This window comes from Lupinus angustifolius, chromosome LG13 (genome assembly GCF_001865875.1).
Source record: "Lupinus angustifolius cultivar Tanjil chromosome LG13, LupAngTanjil_v1.0, whole genome shotgun sequence".
NCBI classification, from domain to species: Eukaryota; Viridiplantae; Streptophyta; class Magnoliopsida; order Fabales; family Fabaceae; genus Lupinus; species Lupinus angustifolius.
This window is the reverse complement of record NC_032021.1, coordinates 3,513,035-3,534,215: the sequence shown is the minus strand read 5'-3', so window position 1 is coordinate 3,534,215 and position 21,181 is coordinate 3,513,035. Positions and strand designations below refer to the sequence as shown.

At 33.0% G+C, this 21,181-nt stretch overlaps 4 protein-coding genes across 5 annotated transcripts; 3 read left to right on the top strand and 1 right to left on the bottom strand.

Annotated features, from left to right (window-relative positions):
* Positions 488-3,304, top strand: LOC109325978 (clathrin light chain 1-like). Its single transcript, XM_019558629.1, has 3 exons — positions 488-1,106; positions 2,163-2,316; positions 2,474-3,304. Exons 1-3 carry the CDS (start codon positions 712-714, stop codon positions 2,993-2,995), a joined length of 1,071 nt encoding a protein of 356 aa, XP_019414174.1. The 5' UTR covers positions 488-711; the 3' UTR covers positions 2,996-3,304.
* LOC109325979 (expansin-A20-like) lies at positions 3,562-5,100 on the bottom strand. Its single transcript, XM_019558630.1, has 3 exons — positions 4,707-5,100; positions 4,323-4,641; positions 3,562-4,201 (listed from the first exon to the last, which is right to left on the bottom strand). Exons 1-3 carry the CDS (start codon positions 4,840-4,842, stop codon positions 3,898-3,900), a joined length of 759 nt encoding a protein of 252 aa, XP_019414175.1. The 5' UTR covers positions 4,843-5,100; the 3' UTR covers positions 3,562-3,897.
* On the top strand, positions 7,378-8,144 carry LOC109363268 (putative ribosomal-protein-alanine acetyltransferase). Its single transcript, XM_019609476.1, has 2 exons — positions 7,378-7,648; positions 7,879-8,144. Exons 1-2 carry the CDS (start codon positions 7,405-7,407, stop codon positions 8,109-8,111), a joined length of 477 nt encoding a protein of 158 aa, XP_019465021.1. The 5' UTR covers positions 7,378-7,404; the 3' UTR covers positions 8,112-8,144.
* Positions 8,227-11,565, top strand: LOC109363267 (protein ACCELERATED CELL DEATH 6). Of its 2 annotated transcripts, XM_019609474.1 has the most exons (4): positions 8,227-8,742; positions 9,151-9,912; positions 10,180-10,718; positions 10,877-11,565. In XM_019609474.1, exons 2-4 carry the CDS (start codon positions 9,174-9,176, stop codon positions 11,543-11,545), a joined length of 1,947 nt encoding a protein of 648 aa, XP_019465019.1. In that variant the 5' UTR covers positions 8,227-8,742; positions 9,151-9,173; the 3' UTR covers positions 11,546-11,565. The 2 variants fall into 2 exon arrangements, with proteins under 2 accessions (XP_019465019.1, XP_019465020.1); XM_019609475.1 differs by lacking the exon at positions 8,227-8,742 and having other exon boundaries at positions 9,024-9,912.

Here is a 21,181-nt window from a genome sequence, read left to right as displayed (position 1 = left end):
CACCATATCACGTGATGTGACCGCAATATTGTGGTTGTGGTGATCGCTACACGTGTATCACACTGCAGTACGGTATGACACTAAATCACAATGATGTGATTGCAACGGATCATAATGTAACCACATTGGATCATATTTAGGCCATAACATACCGCAACTGCATCGGGTCATATTAGACCGCATCAATACCAAAAATATTTTTTACTCATAAACAATCGCAATTCGCATTGCAACGACCACAATAATTACAATTACAATAATCACATCTACAACAATAATCACACCCAAAGTTTAAAACATTACAAACGATAAACAATCATGTAGATCATATTTATTCTAGTTATTGGCATAGTTCCTAGTGATCCACCTCTATTTATCATTACTCGCTAATTAAATTTTTATGCGTGCTCCAGTATACCATGGTTATGAATAATTATCATATTGTTTGCCATGGTATATTACATGAAATGAACCGTAGCCTCCTCCTATTTTAGGATTCTATTTGATCCTACTAAATTCTCTTTCACAAAACACATTTGAATCCAATTCTCTCACACACATACACTCATTCATTATCATTCGTCAAAACACATACCTTGTGATCCGATTCCAACGTTCTTCAATCTCCACATTCCACGCCCCCAGAAGAAGAAAAACAACAAACTACTTTCTCAAAACCAAAAAAACAACAAAAGACCCAAAATTCTGAAAATGGCATCATCGTTTGAATCGTTTGGTAACGAAGGAGAAGATGATGATAGCTTTATGGGCTACGGCGGTTACAATCCCCATTCTCAGCCTTATGAATCATCAAATTTCCCTATTTCCGATGATTACGCCGCCGACGATGACCGTCCCAACCTCACCATTGATACCAACTTCGGCGGTGAGAATCAACATTCTCCACCTGTATATGGCTTCGGCATTTCCACGCCTGACCCCAGCCACGTCACTACTCCCTTTGAGACTGAACCTGCCGGAAATTGTTACTCCGCCCCTGCCGCCGTCGATGACGGCTTCTTTTCATCCGGTGGTGGTGGTGGGCCCCTGCTTCCAGACCCTATGCAAATGCAGGAGGAAGGATTTGCAAGACGTGAATGGCGACGGTCAGATTTTGTTCATTCAATTTATTTCTTCCCTATTTGGATTTGTTTATGTATATATAATGTTTGAAGATTTCATGGTTTATCTTAGAGGAATCTGAAGCTAAGATACCTAGTTATAGTTTTATAAGTTTTATATTATAAAAAACTCGTATATAGTATGACCTTAAGAGTTTTTGTATATTGTTACTACATGATTCACCATTTAATTATAAAATGAACGGCAGATAATGTACTGACTATACGTGAATCTTTACGCTCTATTCTAAATTACAAAGTTCGGAATGAATCAAATCTCCCTCATCAGGAATTGAACCTAAATAATGATATCATAAAGTGCGTAGAAATCAATGTACAGGTGATGATTAAAATGTAGATACCCTCTTACTTGCTCATGATCTAAATTCAATTTAGAGAGTCTAACCATCCATTTTGATTACATTGATTGTTCTAATACATGTTGGGTGCGGTATTTCTTATCAAATCAGAAGGAATATTGAGTTAGATTGGGTTGAAAGTATGCAAGTGATCATTGAGCTGTTATGTCCACTACAACAAACTGATGTCTAATGTTTCTTTGATGATAATTAATGTCTTCAATTTATCCCTGTATTGATTTTTTAAGACAAATTTGATAGTAGAAATTTAACATTTTTGGACTAATCTGGTGTTGCACCTTTAGAGTATCATCTTGATATATTTATAGATGGGATTTACGTTTTAGAAAGAAAAAAACAGAGTATGAGGTGTTTATTCTCTTAGGGAGGGTTATGCGCAGGCTAGACCTCCCACTTTCACGAAGGGGCCACAGGCTATTTGGATGAACTGTATGTAGCATAATTTGAACATCTAGTTTCTACATTTGTGCCTTCAGATGTAGCTCAAATTCCTAAAGCTAATGGGGTCTGCTTGAATGTCAAATGGTACTCAATTTATGTTGTGATGAAAAAGTATAATTCTAAAGTGTTTCATTTTTTTCAAATAAACACAGCGTCATTTGTATGTTATCCATCGGTATTTGCTGTGCTGACTGCATTTTTCATTATTTAAATTGAGCAGTCAAAATGCTATTCATCTCGAGGAAAAGGAGAAAAGAGAGAAGGAGTTAAGGAATCAGATAATGCAAGAAGCTGAAGATTTTAAGCAAGCTTTCTATGAAAAAAGGAAGCTCAATTGTGAGACAAACAAAGCCAACAACAGAGAAAGAGAGAAGGTAGGAAACTAGAAATAGTAATGTTGATCCCCAATTTGGCACTTTAATATAATTTCCTTATGCTCTTCCCCTCTACCCTTTTCGCCAACACGAGTCCATTTGGCATTGTCATGCTTTATAATTTATAAGCATGTTGAAGAGAATTTGTTATGTGCAGATAAACTTGGCCAACCAAGAGAAATTTCACAAAGAAGCTGACAAACATTACTGGAAAGCAATAGCAGAGATGATTCCTCGCGAGGTTCCTAATATTGAGAAGAGAAGAGGGAAGAAAGAAGCTGATAATAAGCCTTCAGTTCATGTTATTCAAGGTCCAAAGCCTGGGAAACCAACTGAACTTGCAAGAATGCGCCAAATGATTTTGAAGCTTAAACAGAACCCTCCTCGTCACATGATGCCTCCTCCACCCAAAGAAGACAAAGATGCAAAGGAAGGCAAAGATGGAAAGGATAGCAAAGATGCAAAAGAGGGAAAGGACGACAAGAGTGGGAAAAGATCAACACCAACTGCAGTTGAGGGTGGTGGAGGGAATAAACCGGCTTCCCCTGCAAAAGAAGGTGCTGCAGAGAGTAAACCTGCTTCTCCTGCAAAGGAAGGTGGTGCTAATGGTGCACCAGAGGCCCTTGCCGTAGTTGAGGGTGAGCAAGCCCCTATTTCTGAGCCATCAGCTGATCAGTGATCCAGACTGCATTGTTTTTGTTAGTGATTATTTTTATATACATTTCATTTGTATTTTTTTCTCTCTAAATCTGGTGCTGACATTCATGGAGAATAAGCCATGACCATATACCCAAATCTTCAGGCTTTGCAGCATGGCCTTTGGAGGGCATTGGTCCAAACTACTGTCCTAGAGTTTTAGGCTTTAGATGCAAATTTTGTTTGCTTGGCATCCTTTGACATTGGTAATCAAGGTAGAATTTCATAATTTAATTTCTAAAGCTTATGCTATCTATTTCTAAGCTATGCCATATATATCACTAAATTTCTCATATTTGGTTGTAGTATATTAGTTTGACTGCACAAGGGTTCCACAATTCACATTTACTTGTATTCAACAATTACTGACAATCCAACAGGAGTTTTAGCTTAAAATGACAGACTGCAAATTAAACTCAGCCACTATTGTGAGACAGTATTGTGGATATTGGATACTATATTTGTTGATGGAGTTGAATGTTTAAAAAAGAAAAGCTCAAGCATAAAAAACAAATTGCAAGATGCAAAAGAAACAGAGTTCTCATAAAATAAAATGAAAAGAAACAAATTTGATTTCATTTGACTACTTTATTTACAAAAGAGTTCACTTTCTGAGTGATTACATATTCCATCAGTGACTGCTTTTATAATTAATGGAATTCTAAGGATAGGGATCATGCATAGCCCTTTACCCATCTTTATGTTATAAAATGTTCTTTTTTGAACATTCTTTTTACCACAGATTTGAACCAATTTTGATCATGAATCATGAGCAAATATACAAGTAAGCTTGTGCACTTTGTAACTGATTCATATATCACAGTTTCCAGTTTAATAATTAAAGTCTTCCAAAACTTATCCTATTTAGTTCTGAATCTAATCATGCTAAAACTGTTTTCCTTCAAATGTCTGTCCAAACTGCCACTTTGCAGTGGCTACATTATAAGATGTGAGTGTTTTTCCACTGCTGATAGTTACCTCAAAGGACAAAGGCTGATGTTGAAGGTTGACATTGCAATGCCAATTTTGTCCCCAATTCCTTGCCATGGGTATCCACCCTGTTCTTGATCCCTTCACTTTCAGAGCAGCCACTTCCCCATCCATCCCTACATTGGTAATCAGAACCTGAAAGAAGTGAGAACTTCCACTCATAGTGAATTTCAAGCCACCACTTCTTTGACACTTAACCCTGCATGAAAGTTAACAAGAAGAAACTTAAGAAAACTTTCCCTTACCAGCAAGAAACTTTAAAACATTACCAACATGGTTCAATTTCAATCTATCTTCATCATTGGAACCATTTCTTTTACCTTCTATACTGAACAGGCACTATATCAGCTTTTCTCTTGGCAATTTCAGAAAATGCAACCTGTGACATCTCAAAATGTTCTCTTGGAAAATTACACCAGCCACCATAGTCAACTGAAAGCCCATAATTTGGAGGACAGAAATCTGTAGCAGTAACAACTACAGTTGGACTTCCTAGCATGCACCACAAGATGTGGTCAACACATCTGATCTCATAGCAAGCCCCACAAGTACTCCCTCTACTGAACAAAATGGTGCTTAACCCAACACTATATTTTCCATAACTGGCTTTGTGAAGGTCTCCATAACCACAAGCTCCTTCTGTAGCACATGCAGAACCACATTGTCAAAACAAATTACACTTATATAAGGAGCAAAAGAAGTACCTGTAATAAGTGACCCCTCAGTGTCTTTGGTGTATGTTGCAGTGGCTTTCTTCCATTCTTCATCCTTGTAAGCAGCAATATTACATGAATGTAGTAATATCAAAAAGAGAAGAAGTGTAAACTGGAGAGCACCCATCTGAGAAATTATGGCATTTAGAAGCTGATTATTATTGTAAGTTTAGATTGTCCCTTTTAATTGTGTTCTATTTTTGTCATATGTGAGGCTATGGTAGAGTTAAAACAATATGAAAAAGGGCTTCTTTTTCTAACTGCAAATGATAATTTTCTTGTTGCTAAAGATGGATATTGAGGCATTGACAAATTTTACCAATGGGTACTTATTTTTCCATATTGTGGGGACATTGAGCTAAGCCGAGATATAAGGTAATTTATTGCATATTCCAAGGGGGCTTTGTATTATTTTCTATTGTCTCTTCTTTTTAGGTGTAGAATTGATACTTCAAAAGAAGTGGTTGGAGGTTGCAATATGGATGCATACCAGAGAGAAGGGTTTTAGGCTTTTTGCTTGTGGCAGACATTCAAAGCGGAAAGCTCTACAATGTTAAACCTTGACTTCCAAAGGAAAGCTTTTGTAATCATTTTGTTTCGGAAGACATAAGGTGTGTTTAGGTTTTGCTTGTGAAGTGAGGCTTTGAGAGAAATGAATAAATGGGTAGGCTTGGGAGCTGATTTTGAAATCTTTTATTTCTTATTAAAACTCAACTTGCAAAATAATTTGGATATAAAATTTGGATAGTTTAGATTTCATTTTTTGTAATGCTTGGATTTAGATTATATTAAAATTGAATTAAAACAAATTATAGTGATCAAATCTTTATCCAATGTCTTATCTTTAGTTAAGTCTATAAATGGAGATATGTTTTAGGCTTTGTTTGGTTCAATTGAAAATGAAAGGAAAGAAAACGAGGGACAAGAAAATGGATGAATTAAAATGTTTTCCCTCCTTTGGTTGGCAAAGAAAAATAGGATGAAAATAAAATTTTGGGCAGGTCCCACAAAAAATATTTCTACCCCACTTTGAAGAGAAAATGACCAGAAATTAAATATCAAAGTAAAATTATAATTTCACCAATAAAGAACCATAGATGAGGTAGTATGGTGTGGATAGACCAACATTATAGATTGAGTTGCCTTCAAATTTGTGTTAATAATATTTTAATTAATTAGTTTTAATATAAATATATTTTTATACATAATTACTATAGAAATATTTAATTTTAAAATAAAAGTGAATATTTGTGTGTTAATTTTGTATCTCTTTAATTATGGATATTTATATCATTTTGTCTCATCACATATATTATTTCCTCTTTCTTTCCTCTCTTTTTCTTTCATACCAAACGATTAAAAAATCATTCAACTTTTCACTATTTTTCTTTCCTTCAAATTTTATTCCTTAAGTTTTATTTTCTTTTATTTTCTCTCCCAAACCAAACATAGTGTTAAAATCTATTCCTTGTTTTCTTTTTAATTTTCAAATGAATTTTGTGAACATAATATGACAATGTAATGTTTCCTAACAAACAAATGATAATCATGTTCTTTTAGGGGTGTGGGATGAACTAAATGAGAAAGTAAAAATGATAGTAATTTGTTATTTTAAAAAAAACGGAAAGAAAGTTATTTTTTAATGAAGGTTCAAACTTGTGTGGACACTTTTGGTTCCAAGAACATTAACTCAAATAATATAAAATATTACTTTACTTTTTTATAACTTTTATTTCTCAATTAAATGATACATTTTAATCGATTCAGGGTAGTATTGAAGACACTAAAAAGTAGAGAAGATCTTCCATAGTAATAGTAAAGTCACTGAATAACTCTTAAGTAATATTTGCAAATAGACCCTAATAACTTTCTTCTCATATCCTTATATCTAAGGCTGACAATGAACCGAATTAACTCGGTATTCGTTCGAAACTCGATTCATTATTTAGCTCGATAAACTTGGTTCATGAACCAAATGAGCCGAACTTGAGCTAGAAATTGAGCTCGTTAAATAAACGAACCGAACTTTAGTTGAATATAGTTCGATTCGTTAGGTTCATGAGCTAGAGCAATATATTTTTATATATACAAATGTATTTAAGTATGTATATGTATTTATATATATAAACTAATTTTTATATTTATTATGACCGAAACATTATTTTTTATATTTATGGTTATTATATATAAACAATATTATATTTATATTTATATATATGCACTATTTTTCAAAATTTAATTAATTATTTGAGTTGTCCAAATGAACCATTCAAACTGAACCAAACAGTTCATGAACTTTAACCGAGCCGAACTCGAGCTAAAAAAATAACTCGTATTGAACTCGAGTCGAGTTTCAAGCTGAACTAATCCTTATCGAGCTGAATCGAACTGAACTCTGGTTCGACTCAGTTCGGCTCATTTCCAGTCCTACTTATATCATATAAGATTAGAGTTTAAAAATATGTATCTATGGTGTAAAGTTTTTGACACTATCCGCGCATCATTTATCATTGATTTGTATTACTTTTGTTTTAAAGTCAATAATGATTAACAAATTGATAGATGATTTGCTAACAGTGTAAAAAAAATTACCTACACTTTTAGAGTACACATATTAATTCCATAAAACTAACAAATGTGATTGAAGGAAGATGCAATTAAAAACAAATACTAAGGAAACTAAGGAATCATGGCGAGTGTGGCGATAGTTGAGCTTCACAGAAACTCAGGAAATTGTATTAAGACAGTGGAAGAGATTGTGAAATTGGAGAGAAAGATATTTCCCAAACACGAATCACTCGCTACCTTCTTTGATGATGAACTAAGAAAGAAGAACACTGGATTGCTTTGTCTCCACGTTGATGGAGAACTTGCAGGCTATGCAATGTATTCTTGGCCTTCTTCATTGTTCGCTTCTATCACCAAACTCGCAGGTTCCAATCACCCACTTCATTTCTTTAGTACTTTTTAGTATCCTTGTAAATATAAGCCATGCCCATAAACTGTTTGATGAAATTACCCAATGAAAAAAGATTGAAATTTGTTTGTTTGGTCTTCTGGGTGGTCCTTATTACTTATAATTAGTGATTTTTTTGTATTGAAGCTTCAATATTTTGGTTTTTGACAAGATGGGTATTCTTCCATATTCTTTTGGTTTAAATAGTGAAGGAGCAATGGAGGGGGAAAGGGCATGGAGAAGCTCTGCTGAAAGCAGCAATAGAGAAATGCAGGACAAGGAAAGTTTCACGCATAATGCTTCACGTGGATCCTATGAGGACACCTGCACTCAATCTTTATAAGAAACATGGTTTCCAAGTTGACTGCTTGATTGAAAGATACTACTCTTCAGATCGAAATGCTTATAGAATGTACTTGGACTTTGATGAATCCAAGTGAAGGAGAAATTGTAGAACCAAATTTTGTTTGTTCTGTAGTGAGTGGTGTTACAGAACAAGTCTTAGCAGTGTTTGTTTGATAAGTTATGAAAACCAAGCATAGGGATTCCAAAATTTCTTGTCTCTGTTCCTTTATGATCTATCAAATTTTCTCAATGAGTTAATGAGATAAATTTGCCACTTAAATTTTGTGGTACTGTTATTAGCAATAGTGCATTGCAAACTAATTATTTGCATCATTTGTTGACCAAATATAATTTAATTTTTAATACAAATTTATCATTAAAAAGTGTAAATAAATAGTGACAAACGTCAACAGCATCTCCATTTTACCTGGTCGTCTGTAATAAATAAAATAATTAAATTAAGGCTGATTCCAAAAATCATTCCCCCCATTTCTTCTGCATGTTCCTCTCTACACTTGCAGGCTTTACGCATCAAATGAGACTATTTTTAGTTTATTGTATTTTGCTCTCTAATGCAACTCCATACACCGTTTTAGTTTTTATGCTCCTATACTTCTCTTCACAAAATTAACATCAACAAATCCTAAGCTTTTCTTCTTTGAACGATCAAGCAAAGTTTTTCAATGGCTCCTTGCTCCACTTGAATGATCCTGTGAATTCGTGCTGGTTAGCTTCCTCTCCTGCTAGCAATTACATTACATGCTGTGTTGATTTGAATTTTGGTTTAGGTGTTAATTAGTAAAAACCATGGATCATTTGCAAGTTGATCAAAATGCTACCATATAATACAACAACCAAGTTTTAATTCCATGAGATGAGCCATGTACATGCTTTGAACGACACCATAATATTCTAGTCCAGATAAAAGATTATTATTGTGTTAGGCAGTCAACAATCAACATAAAGCTTTGTTGAACCTATATGATATGGACCATATAATACATTAATTGAAAATCTTGATAACATCATGTGATAATTGTTGGTATTGTGAAGGCAATATTTGATTCCTCTTCTGTTTTGAGTTCAACATAAGATACAAATACATTACAAACCTCACATTATTTTTTGGTTTAGGAGGTAATAACTGGGCAAAAATCATGGATAATCTGCAAACTTCTGTTGAAGCTAATGATCAAGAATGGAAACAAAGGTGCAACAAGAGGATGGAGAAATTGAAGATTACACGGATCCCCATTCGTGATGTACCTTTGCAAAAAGGACTAGAGCAGGAGAAACTTCATGATGAGAAACATATAATGAATTTTGAGTTGTATGAAGCTGTTGAGAATGGAAATGTGGATATGTTTGTTGATGTGGTGGAACAAGTATTTACCAACACAGAACTAACATTGTTTGCTATTTTTGATCAAGTCACACCATCAGGTGATTCATTGCTTCATGTAGCAGCTGATTTGGGGAGAGAACAGATTGCAGAGCTAATTGCATATCACTTTCCTGGACTTCTTTTCGGGACAAACATCAAACGCGATACTGCACTTCATGCTGCTGCAAGGTTTAAGAATTCTAATGTAATCAAGATCATTCTCTCACAAGTTGAAGGTTTAACGAAATTAACGAATGCAAACGGGGATACTCCTTTGCATGTAGCTGTGTGTAGCAGGCATCTTGGTGGTATTACTGAACTTTTACTTGCAGATAGTCATGTGGTTCATTATTTGAACAATTCGGGCAAATCGCCACTGTATTTGGCTGCTATTACCGGGGATGTAGACATTCTTGATCTTTTACTACAGACTCCATTCCCATCCAACAAGCCCCTCCCACAATGTCATGGGAATTCTCCGCTTCATGCAGCCATTTTTGAACGAAATTCAGGTATATGTTAAGACTGAGCATATATTAGATGGCAAGGAATAGACACATGCTAGATAAAGATTCTTTTTCTTTTACAATGTTTGTAGACAACCTTTTGACATATCTATTGAGGTATCAATGTTTCTGGATAAAGTAGTGAAATGTATATATATGTGAATCATTATCCTAAATATTACCCAATTATGTTATACAAATAATAAAACTGTACTAATTAACCATCCAAATATTTCTCAACTCCTTTAACTCTATATATGGTTTCCATTGTAGCTATATTGAACGAGATACTGAAGAGAAAACCAGAGCTAATTTACTTAAGAGATGAAGATGGAGGGACTTCCCTTCATTATGCGGCATATATCGGTTATGTTGAGGGTGTCCGCATACTGTTAAACATATCTACACTAACTGCCCTAGAACGAAACAGGAAGGGAGACCTTCCTATTCACCTTGCTTGCAAGAGAGGCCATGTTCAAGTGGTTGAAGAATTGCTTCAAAAAGAATGGCCTAATCCTAGAGTTTTCCTAAACCATTTGGGCCAGAACATCCTTCATGTTGCAGCAAAGAGTGGAAAAATTAATGTGATAAGGTACCTCTTGAGAAACAAAAAGATTGACTGGTTCACATTAAATGAGAAGGACAACAACGGTGACACTCCATTGCATTTAGCGTCAAGAAACTTATTTGTCGGGGTTCTAAATGAAATAGCGCGAGATAAGAGGATCGACGTGAACCTCCTGAATAATGAAGGCTTATCAGCTCATGATGTTGTTTTGATGCATTCTAAATTTCCAAGCACTATTCGAGAGGTATTGACATATGTTTACAATTGAACAAATGTATCCTCCACATTGTTTTCTTTCTTATATTTTCAAAATATGACTTTTGCAGTAACATTTGTGTACCCAAATACCAGAAAATCTGCATAGCTTATTAATGAATAGCTTCTTGTTGTTCCACTTTGCAGTATTTAGCCCTGGCAATCTTGTCATCTGCCGGCGTACCCCGGAATAAAAAGACAACTAGTACATTGACTCGCCAAAAAAATGACGGGATCAAGGATGGAATCAGCACACTTATGCTTGTTGCTATACTCATAGCCACAGTAACATTTGTAGCTGGTTTCACCCTGCCAAGTAGTATCTACAATTTGAACAATTCAGACCAACACAAAAGTTGCATGACAGGTTTGGTTAATAAGCCAATGTTTCAAGTATTCACAATATGCAACACAATATCAATGTTTAGTTCTACAACTGGATCTTTTATTCTCTTGTGGGGGCAACTTGGAGATTTCAATTTAGCAGGTAGTGCCTTCATTTTTGCATTGCAAATGGTGGGTGTGGCTCTTATGACTATGTCTGTGGCTTTTATGGCTGCTCTGCGTTTGGTTGCTAGTAACTTTTCATGGCTTACCAATATCGTCACCATTATTGGAAGCTTATTCCTCTTGTTGATTGTGTTGCTCTACATTTTATTGATTTTTCCACTCAAATTTCGCCACCCTCTAATTCTATGTCTAGCCAGCCTTTGTATTGAAATTCTAATTTTGTTTGATGGAAGTTCAGATAAAGTTATGGCCAAGTTTCAACAAAACAAAAACTCTCAGCAAGTTGACAAGCTCAAAGATCAGTAGTAGGAGAAAAGAAATGTCTGATAAAGATAAGACTCTATAATAAACATGGCTTGCTATTCTTTTAGAGTGTAATGGCTCTATAACTTGAATGTAAAGATTTATATACAGTCAATATATCATTTATGATTCATTTGTACTATTTTTATTTAAAAGTCAAAGATGATAAAATATGAATGATGAATGATGCAATAAAAAAGTAAAAATCACTTTTATTGTTAGTATATACATCTTTTTCTCATTGTTTTATATATACTAGTTGTAAACACCCAATTATGACGAGGTTAATTAATTTTTTTCAAAAAATAATAATAAATTGATGAGTAAATAAAAGTTGGATTAAAATTAAGAGAGTAAGATAATTAGGCTTTTTTTTAGCCCATTCAGGTTAGGGTGGGAAACCTTAATCTACCTCCTTTATAAGCTTATTTTAGTACGGAGGTGAAAGACAGGAAAAAAAAGAGGCACTCTCACTAATCCTAATCAAAAGAGGAGGCTTAACCTAATTGAGAGAAAATGAGGCAGATCTAGAATAATAAAGGGTGAAAGACCTATTTTTCTGGCAAACACCTAATCCAAGTCTAATGGCATAGTTGAACAAAAACGAAAACTGGAAGCCACATACAGGAGCATGAAAATGGAGCAATCTGTCTAAGTCCTCCAGCTACATTAAATCAAAAGATTCTATTCCAACTCTTCTTCATGCACCGTGTTTGGAAGGAAGAAGAGATTCATATGATATGCAAAAGACATGCTCCATACATTGAAAAATGTATAAGTATGTTTTAGTGAATTCATTTAATATTTGGTTGAGAATATTATTAATAAACACCTCATTCTCCATACATTGAAAAATGCAAACTTTTTCATGCAAATAATTTGATTTTACTGTGGATAATTTGGGTTTACATTGGATGAAAGTAATACATTACCATGCCAATAAAAAGGGGAAACTGCACTATGTACATGAATGAATGCAAGAAACTCTTATTTATATATTGTGTGGTTTTTATGCAACAGCTTAAGATCTTTTAAAGTAATGTTGTGGCTGAATTTTATTTACATACATATTTATTAGAATTCAAGCTCATGGGAATACCTTTATAGCCAAACGTATATTAATAAGTGAATACCATACAGGCTTTTGTGTTTTATCATGTTACATCAATAAGGTGAAGTAGTGCACTATAGGACTAGTTATTTGCGTGCTACTTTATGTCATATAAAGCAAGGATAAATAACGTACTATGAGACTCGTGCCGTGTCGTGTTATCTCAACTTGACATTTTTGAAAATAATTTATTTAAATCAAGGAGAGGTAGCACACTATGGAACTCGTGCCCTATAGTGTTATCTCAACTTCACATTTTCAAAAATGATTTAATTAAATTAAGAGTGGTAGTGCATTAAGGGACACGTGCCCTGTCGCGTTATCCCAACTTAACATTTTCGAAAATAATTTATTTAAATCAAGGAGATATAGCACACTATATGACTCGTGCCTTGTCGCGTTATCTCAACTTAACATTTTCGAAAATAATTTATTTAAATCGAAGAGAGATAGAGCACTATGGGACTCTTGCCCTATCGGGTTATACATTTTCAAAAATAATTTATTTAAAACAAAGTGAGGTAGCGCACTACGGGACTTGTGCCCTGTCGCGTTATCTCAACTTGACATTTTCGAAAATAATTTATTTAAATCATGGAGAGGCAGAGTACCATGGGTCTCGTGCCCTATCGCGTTATCACAACTTGACATTTTCAAAAATAATTTATTTAAATCAATGAGAGGTAGTGCTCTTTGGGACTCGTGCCCTATCGCGTTATCTCAACTTGACATTTTCAAAAACAATTTAATTAAATCAACGAGAGGTAGTGCACTATGGGACTCGTGCCGTGTCGCGTTATCTCAACTTGACATTTTCGAAAATAATTATTTAAATTAATGAGAGGTGGTGTACTATGGGACTCGTGCACTATCCCATTTTCTCAACTTGACATTTTCAAAAAAAATTAATTACATCAAGAAGAGGTAGTGCACTCTCGGACTCGTGATCTGTCGCGTTAACTTAACTTGACATTTTCAAAAACAATTTAATTACATCAAGGAGAGGTGGTGCACTATGGGACTCGTGTCATGTCGCGTTTTTTCAACTTGATATTTTCAAAAACAATTTAATTACATCAAGAAGAGGTAGTGCACTGTGAGACTCGTGCCCTGTCGCGTTAACTCAAGTTGACATTTTCAAAAATAATTTAATTAGATCAAGGAGAGGTAGTGCAGTATACGACTCGTGCCCTCTCGCATTATCTCAACTTGACATTTTCGAAAATAATTTATTTAAAACAATGAGAGGTAGCGCACTATGGGACTCGTGCCCTGTCATGTTATCCCAACTTGGCATTTTTTAAAAATAATTTATTTAAATCAAGGAGAGGTAGATAACTATGGGACTCGTGCCCTGTCGCGTTATCTCAACTTGATATTTTCAAAAACAATTTAATTAAATCAAGGAGATGTAGTGCACTAGGAGACTCGTGTCCTGTCTTGTTATCTCAACTTGACATTTTCAAAAATACTTTATTTAAATCAAGTGGAGGTAGCACACTATGGAACTCGTGCCCTATAGTGTTATCTCAACTTCACATTTTCAAAAATGATTTAATTAAATTAAGGAGAGGTAATGCACTAAGGAACACCGGCCCTGTCACGTTATCTCAACTTAACATTTTTGAAAATAATTTATTTAAATCAATGAGAGGTTGCACACTATATGACTCGTGCCCTGTCGCATTATCTCAACTTAACATTTTCGAAAATAATTTATTTAAATCAATGAGAGGTTGCACACTATATGACTCGTGCATTGTCGCGTTATCTCAATTTAACATTTTCGAAAATAATTTATTTAAATCGAGGAGAGCTATAGCACTATGGGACTCGTGCCATGTCGCGTTATCTCAACTTGACATTTTCAAAAATAATTTATTTAAATCAAAGAGAGGTAATGCACTATGGGACTTGTGCCCTGTCGCGTTATCTCAACTTGACATTTTCGAAAATAATTTATTTAAATCATGGAGAGGCAGAGTACCATGGGTCTCGTGCCCTATCGCGTTATCACAACTTGACATTTTCAAAAATAATTTATTTAAATCAATGAGAGGTAGTGCTCTTTGGGACTCGTGCCCTATCGCGTTATCTCAACTTGACATTTTCACAAACAATTTAATTAAATCAAGGAGAGGTAGTGCACTATGGGACTTGTGCCCTGTCGCGTTCTCTCAACTTGACATTTTCGAAAATAATTATTTAAATCAATGAGAGGTAGTGCACTATGGGACTCGTGTATTGTCCCATTTTCTCAACTTGACATTTTCAAAAACAAATTAATTTCATCAAGAAGAGGTAGTGCACTCTCGGACTCGTGCTCTGTCGCGTTAACTTAACTTGACATTTTCAAAAACAATTTAATTACATCAAGGAAAGGTGGTGCACTATGGGACTCGTGTCATGTCGCGTTTTCTTAACTTGATATTTTCAAAAACAATTTAATTACATCAAGAAGTAGTGCACTATGAGACTCGTGCCCTGTCGCGTTAACTCAACTTGACATTTTCAAAAATAATTTAATTAGATCAAGGAGAGGTAGTGCAGTATACGACTCGTGCCCTCTCGCATTATCTCAACTTGACATTTTCGAAAATAATTTATTTAAATCAAGGAGAGGTAGCACACTATGGAACTCGTGCCCTCTCGTGTTATCCCAACTTGGCATTTTTTAAAATAATTTATTTAAATCAAGAAGAGGTAGAGAACTATGGGACTCGTGCCCTGTCGTGTTATCTCAACTTGACATTTTCAAAAACAATTTAATTAAATCAAGGAGATGTAGTGCACTATGGAACTCCTGTCATATAGTGTTATCTCAACTTCACATTTTCAAAAATGATTTAATTAAATTAAAGAGAGGTAGTGCACTAAGGGACACGTGCCCTGTCGCGTTATCTCAACTTAACATTTTCGAAAATAATTTATTTAAATCAAGGAGAGGTAGCACACTATATGACTCGTGCCTTGTCGCATTATCTCAACTTAACATTTTCGAAAATAATTTATTTAAATCGAGGAGAGCTAGAGCACTATGGGACTCGTTCCCTGTCGTGTTATCTCAACTTGACATTTTCAAAAATAATTTATTTAAAACAAAGTGAGGTAGCGCACTACGGGACTTGTGCCCTGTCGCGTTATCTCAACTTGACATTTTCGAAAATAATTTATTTAAATCATGGAGAGGAAGAGTACCATGGGTTTCGTGCCCTGTCGCGTTATCACAACTTGACATTTTCGAAAATAATTTATTTAAATCAATGAGAGGTAGTGCATTATGGGACTCGTGCTCTATCGCGTTATCTCAACTTGACATTTTCAAAAACAATATAATTAAATCAAGGATAGTAGTGCACTATGGGACTCGTGTCTTGTCTCGTTATCTCAACTTGATATTTTCGAAAATAATTTATTTAAATCAATGAGAGGTAGTGCACTATGGAACTCGTACACTGTCGCATTTTCTCAACTTGACATTTTCAAAAACAATTAATTACATCAAGAAGAGGTAGTGCACTCTGGGACTCGTGCTCTGTCGCGTTAACTTAACTTGACATTTTCAGAAACAATTTAATTACATCAAGGAGAGGTTGTGCACTATGGGACTCGTGTCATGTCGCGTTTTCTCAACTTGACATTTTCAAAAACAATTTAATTACATCAACAATCTTCACTTTGCGTTGTTAATAAGACCTATAAAATGCGATGTTTGTGTAAGAATATATGACAACGCTTTTTGTGTGTTGCGTCGTGGTATATGATCAATAGAACAATGTTTGTGAAGCGTTGTTAATGATGATCATATACTACTGCGGTCAAAAAGGAAGTGCCCAAAAGTACTGTTATACATATAAAATAAGTGTTGCTAAACGACAATTTTGGCGTAGTGATTGGTCATTTCAATGGTGAAATGAAATTTGTAAGAATATGTGAGATTTTGTGGAGTTAATTGATTAACACTCTAGTTAATGAATTAAAAGTGTAAGAGTTAATCAATTAATAATGTAGTTAATTGATTAAGTTAATCGATTAGTATTGTAGTTAATCGATTAACTAAATATTTTTTCATTTTGTTTCAGTTAGTTTGTGTACGATAATCGATTAATCAAGAGAATTAATATATTATCTAGTTAACATATTTTGTTTTAGTAATTGTTGAATATAAAGGGGTATTCCCCTAATCTTTATATTCAATTTTGTAATGAGAAATCGATTCAATAATGAGAAGTGTTATTCAGGTTTTACACTCTTTGTTTTTCATTCTTCTTTCTTTTAAGTATCTTTAAGTTTTCTTTCATATACTTCTTGATTCATCAAGAAGCCTTCTTTTTCATGGCTCTTACCAAAATTTTACATGGTATGAGAGCATAATTATTATTTTTATCGCTTCCGCATATCATTCTTTCTTTGCAAGATTCAACAAAGAATGATCATGATTCTTATTATAATAAAGAACATGGTGGTTCTTCTTCCTCTTCTCAAGGCATTCAATTTGCATCCAAGAAGGTTCAAGAAGGTGTTACACAAACATACATCAAAGTTGTTACTTTCACTTTCTTCTTGAAAGTTGCTTCACTTTAGTCATGGAAAGAAGAATGTTGGTTCCTACACAAAAGATTGGCAATATTATTGGCCAAAGGGTGAGATTATCAACAAAATCATTCACTAAGACTAAGCTCGAATTTCTTGCATTTTGCTTGCCGAGAACATTTGAAGTTGCTATTGTTCACAATTTTGTTTTTGTTACATTTTGAAGCTATTGATTATGCCTTTTGTGCATGGATAAATGGGCATCTAATAGGATATAGCCAAGACAGTAGGCTACTTGCATAGTTTGAAATAACTGATTTTTTTTTTATCTCACCCATGTAGTTTAGACCTTAAAATGTTCTATTTGTTCATGTGTTTAGATGGAGTAATAGCTCATACTTATTCTTCAACAATTAAAGTGTATATTTTTCTTCATTGAAACATCATCTTAGGATTAAGATTTAGATCCATTTTCCATGTTTCATCAATTATGGTTTGTTTGCTTCTGTCAAGTAGATGGTTAAGCATTGGTTGGTTAAGCCTATGTCAAATAGATGATTAAGCGTTTGATGAAATTACTTCTGTAAATGATGGTTAAGCGTCCTAATTGCTTCATTTTTTCAAGGCAATGAGATCAAGATTCGCTCACCGGCAATAGGAGATATTAGAGTATGCATGATGTTCAATACATTTCAAGTTTAGAATGTTGGATACATTCCAGCTTGTGGGAATGTTAGAATATGTGAGATTTTGTCATAGTTAATTGACTAATATTATAGTTAATGAATTAACAGTGTAGATAATGGATTAATAGTGTAATTAATGGATTAACATTTTAAGGAGATATCTATTTATTGTTAACAAGTAGGGATGGCAAAAAATTCGTCTCTTAGGTACCGTTAAAATACAAGCAACGTGTACTTGCAAAAAATCTTATGAGTGAGAATGAGTATTATAATACACGTCTCGCATATATTGTACTTATAAATTTATTTTTAAGTATATATTATATATTATATTATTATTTTATAATAAATTTTAGTGATTAAAATATATCGATATATTTAACATGTACATAAATTTTATTGTTTATATAATAATTATTTTTATATTTTAATTATTATAAAATATATAAATATATTTAAAATTAAAAAATCAATTGGTATTGCATATACTCATTACCATCAAATATTATGGGTATGGGAAAATACTATACATGTTGTTCTACTTGTTGCCATCCCACAAGAAAGAAACCTGTTTTAAATTAAGAATAAAATATATCTTTATATCAGAAGATAAATTATTTCATTCAACCATTAAAATTATAATATATGTACTATTTTTTTTAGTTCTTAAAAATATTTTACAAAAACAATTAATAGAACAAATAAAGATAAGTATATACTTTATACAGTTTTTTTCTTCTTGTAGATTTGACTTACTCTAATGTAATTTATAGATAATGAGGGTGTAAATAGAGAACTAGGATCCTCCCAAAATTTCAAGTCAGAATATCTCAAACTAATTATATTTTACTAAATAATATATTTTATGTTACTTTATGTTTTTTTACTTTTGTTTTCAAGTAAGTGATAATATTCATTAGATTAGAATACAATGAGATATAAAAAATGTGATAATTGATTCTTATTCATAAATATAACACATGCACAAGTGACTAGGCAGTGTAACTTTGAGTTGAGATCCTTCACATTAATGGAAAGATAAATATATCTCAAAACAATATAAAATATATAATATAATTTTGACATTTTTATCTTTAAGATATAATAAAATAATATTTTATTTTTGTGTAACTGCAAAAGTAATGATTGGTCTCTCCATTAACAAAGAGATCATAAGTACATAACTTGAGCCCATGGTGGTGGTGAATCCACGTGGTTGGCTGGCCTGGGAACAATAGAAAGACAGCTACACTTACTCTGCTTTCAAGTTGTCAGTGTTGCACTGGTTGTCTGTTAGCACATAGAAAACTTATATATCGACATAATATTTCTATTCGTAGAAACGAGTATTTATGTTTTATCTTTTTTTTTATATTATTATTTATAACTAAATTTTAATTAAAATTAATTTTTTAATATGTTTTTAAAATTTTATTAATTATCTAAATATATATATATATCTCCCTCCGAACCTTTTTCCTTAGTATAACGTTGCCAGTGATGTGTGACCTATCATACTTCAATGCGTTGGATCCCACTACGCCTCTAACTTTAAATACCTTTCTCTTCTCTCTTTTTTCCAACACCTTCTACAAGACAAACTTGCAACTTCTCTTTGTCTATTATATCTTTTTCTTTTTCCACACAAGGCTCTTAACCTTTAACTATTTCTGGGTATGGCTGGGTTTGAAGAGAAGGTGAAGGACAGTGCCAAGGTACTAAAGAAATTCGTGAAGAAAGGGGTGAAGGTTGTTGGAGACTCATGCAAAAAAGGGTGGAACAAAATCAAGCATATCAAACACTGATTGTAATTGTAATCCATTACATGGCTTAATTTATCTCAGTCACAGTTGATTCATTTTTTTGTATTTATTTTGGTATTTCATTAATGTTTTCGTAATAAGTTGGTTTTGGTGTAAAAAATATCATCTAAGTTTATATTCCTCTATTTTTTTGTCCCTCTCCCTCTCTTTATAGTGCTATATTTTTGGAGTGTCTATTTTATTTATCTAAAAATTCGTTTATATCATTGTGTAGTGTGTACTTCCTCTAGATTGCTACTATTTGCCTTTGTTTGTGAGGAGCTAAGTTTAAGATCTTGCTGTTTCTGTTATATCAATTTGTCATATTATTTTTGTCTTTGCCGACAGTGTTTAAAATTTGTGTAATACATGGTTAATGATGAATTTGGATGCAGTTCCCTTACTGTTCTTTGTTAAGTGGTTAATAGTTGAGCCTTACATGAGTATAGACTTTTAATACCACATTTTTATAACATTTTTCGTCATTTTTTACAATACCATATACATTTTTTGATGTGTATTTTACACTTTAAGAAACATATTGTGACATCAAATGAAATATTGGGTGGTGTTAAAAGATATCACCAGTCTATCCTACTTCAAATGTGCACGCTGAGTTGAATCTATATCTACATAAGTACCAAAGAATCTATCCTAATATGGGGACTCATTTTTGGTCTCATGCATAATTAGACATAGAGGTATGTGAGTTCCAATTAATCTCGGCAAAGGGACCAATTTGTATGGAGCATGTCCTGTGTGTCACAATATGTTATTCTATGTATTATAAATTGTGATTGGGTGAAAAAAAATATATTTAAATTAATAATATAATCATTAATTATTTTGTTGATCAATTACAACTTATGACACATAGAATAACATATATTAGGGAGAAAATTTTGAAATAAATAAATAAATAAAGTTTGGTTTTAATCTAGCTTTTTTTAACTTGGGCTCATTTTAGTGTAAATTGTAATTAAAATGAAAGTTGTAAAGATGATTGACAAATAGGCTATATAATAATGCCCATATTTTCTAATATGCCACTTGGAAATGTACCAAACACACTTTAAAAAGTTATTTGAAAAACTAACATGACTTCAGTTTGATTCTGAAATATACAAATGTAAATATTTATTATATGTTGATAACATAATGCTTTCATTATAATTTGATAGTCAAACATGAATGTAATTATTTTATTTTTATTATAAGGAAGTTATTTAATGCAAAAAATTTCCTTCTGTTAACAACACTGCGTTACACAAATGGGTTTGAGATCCCAGCCCAATATACCAAAAACAAATTTCTAACTTGTCTTGTGATAAAATAAAAGGGGGAATATGAAAAAAAATCATTATAATGTATGAGTTTTATATATCACTATTGTATCATTAAACGTTTATATTTAATTTTCATTGAACTTTTAAAAATATTTCAAATAAATTATGAATAATATAATGATTGTATATAAATTTATATACTGATAAACAAAAATATTAGT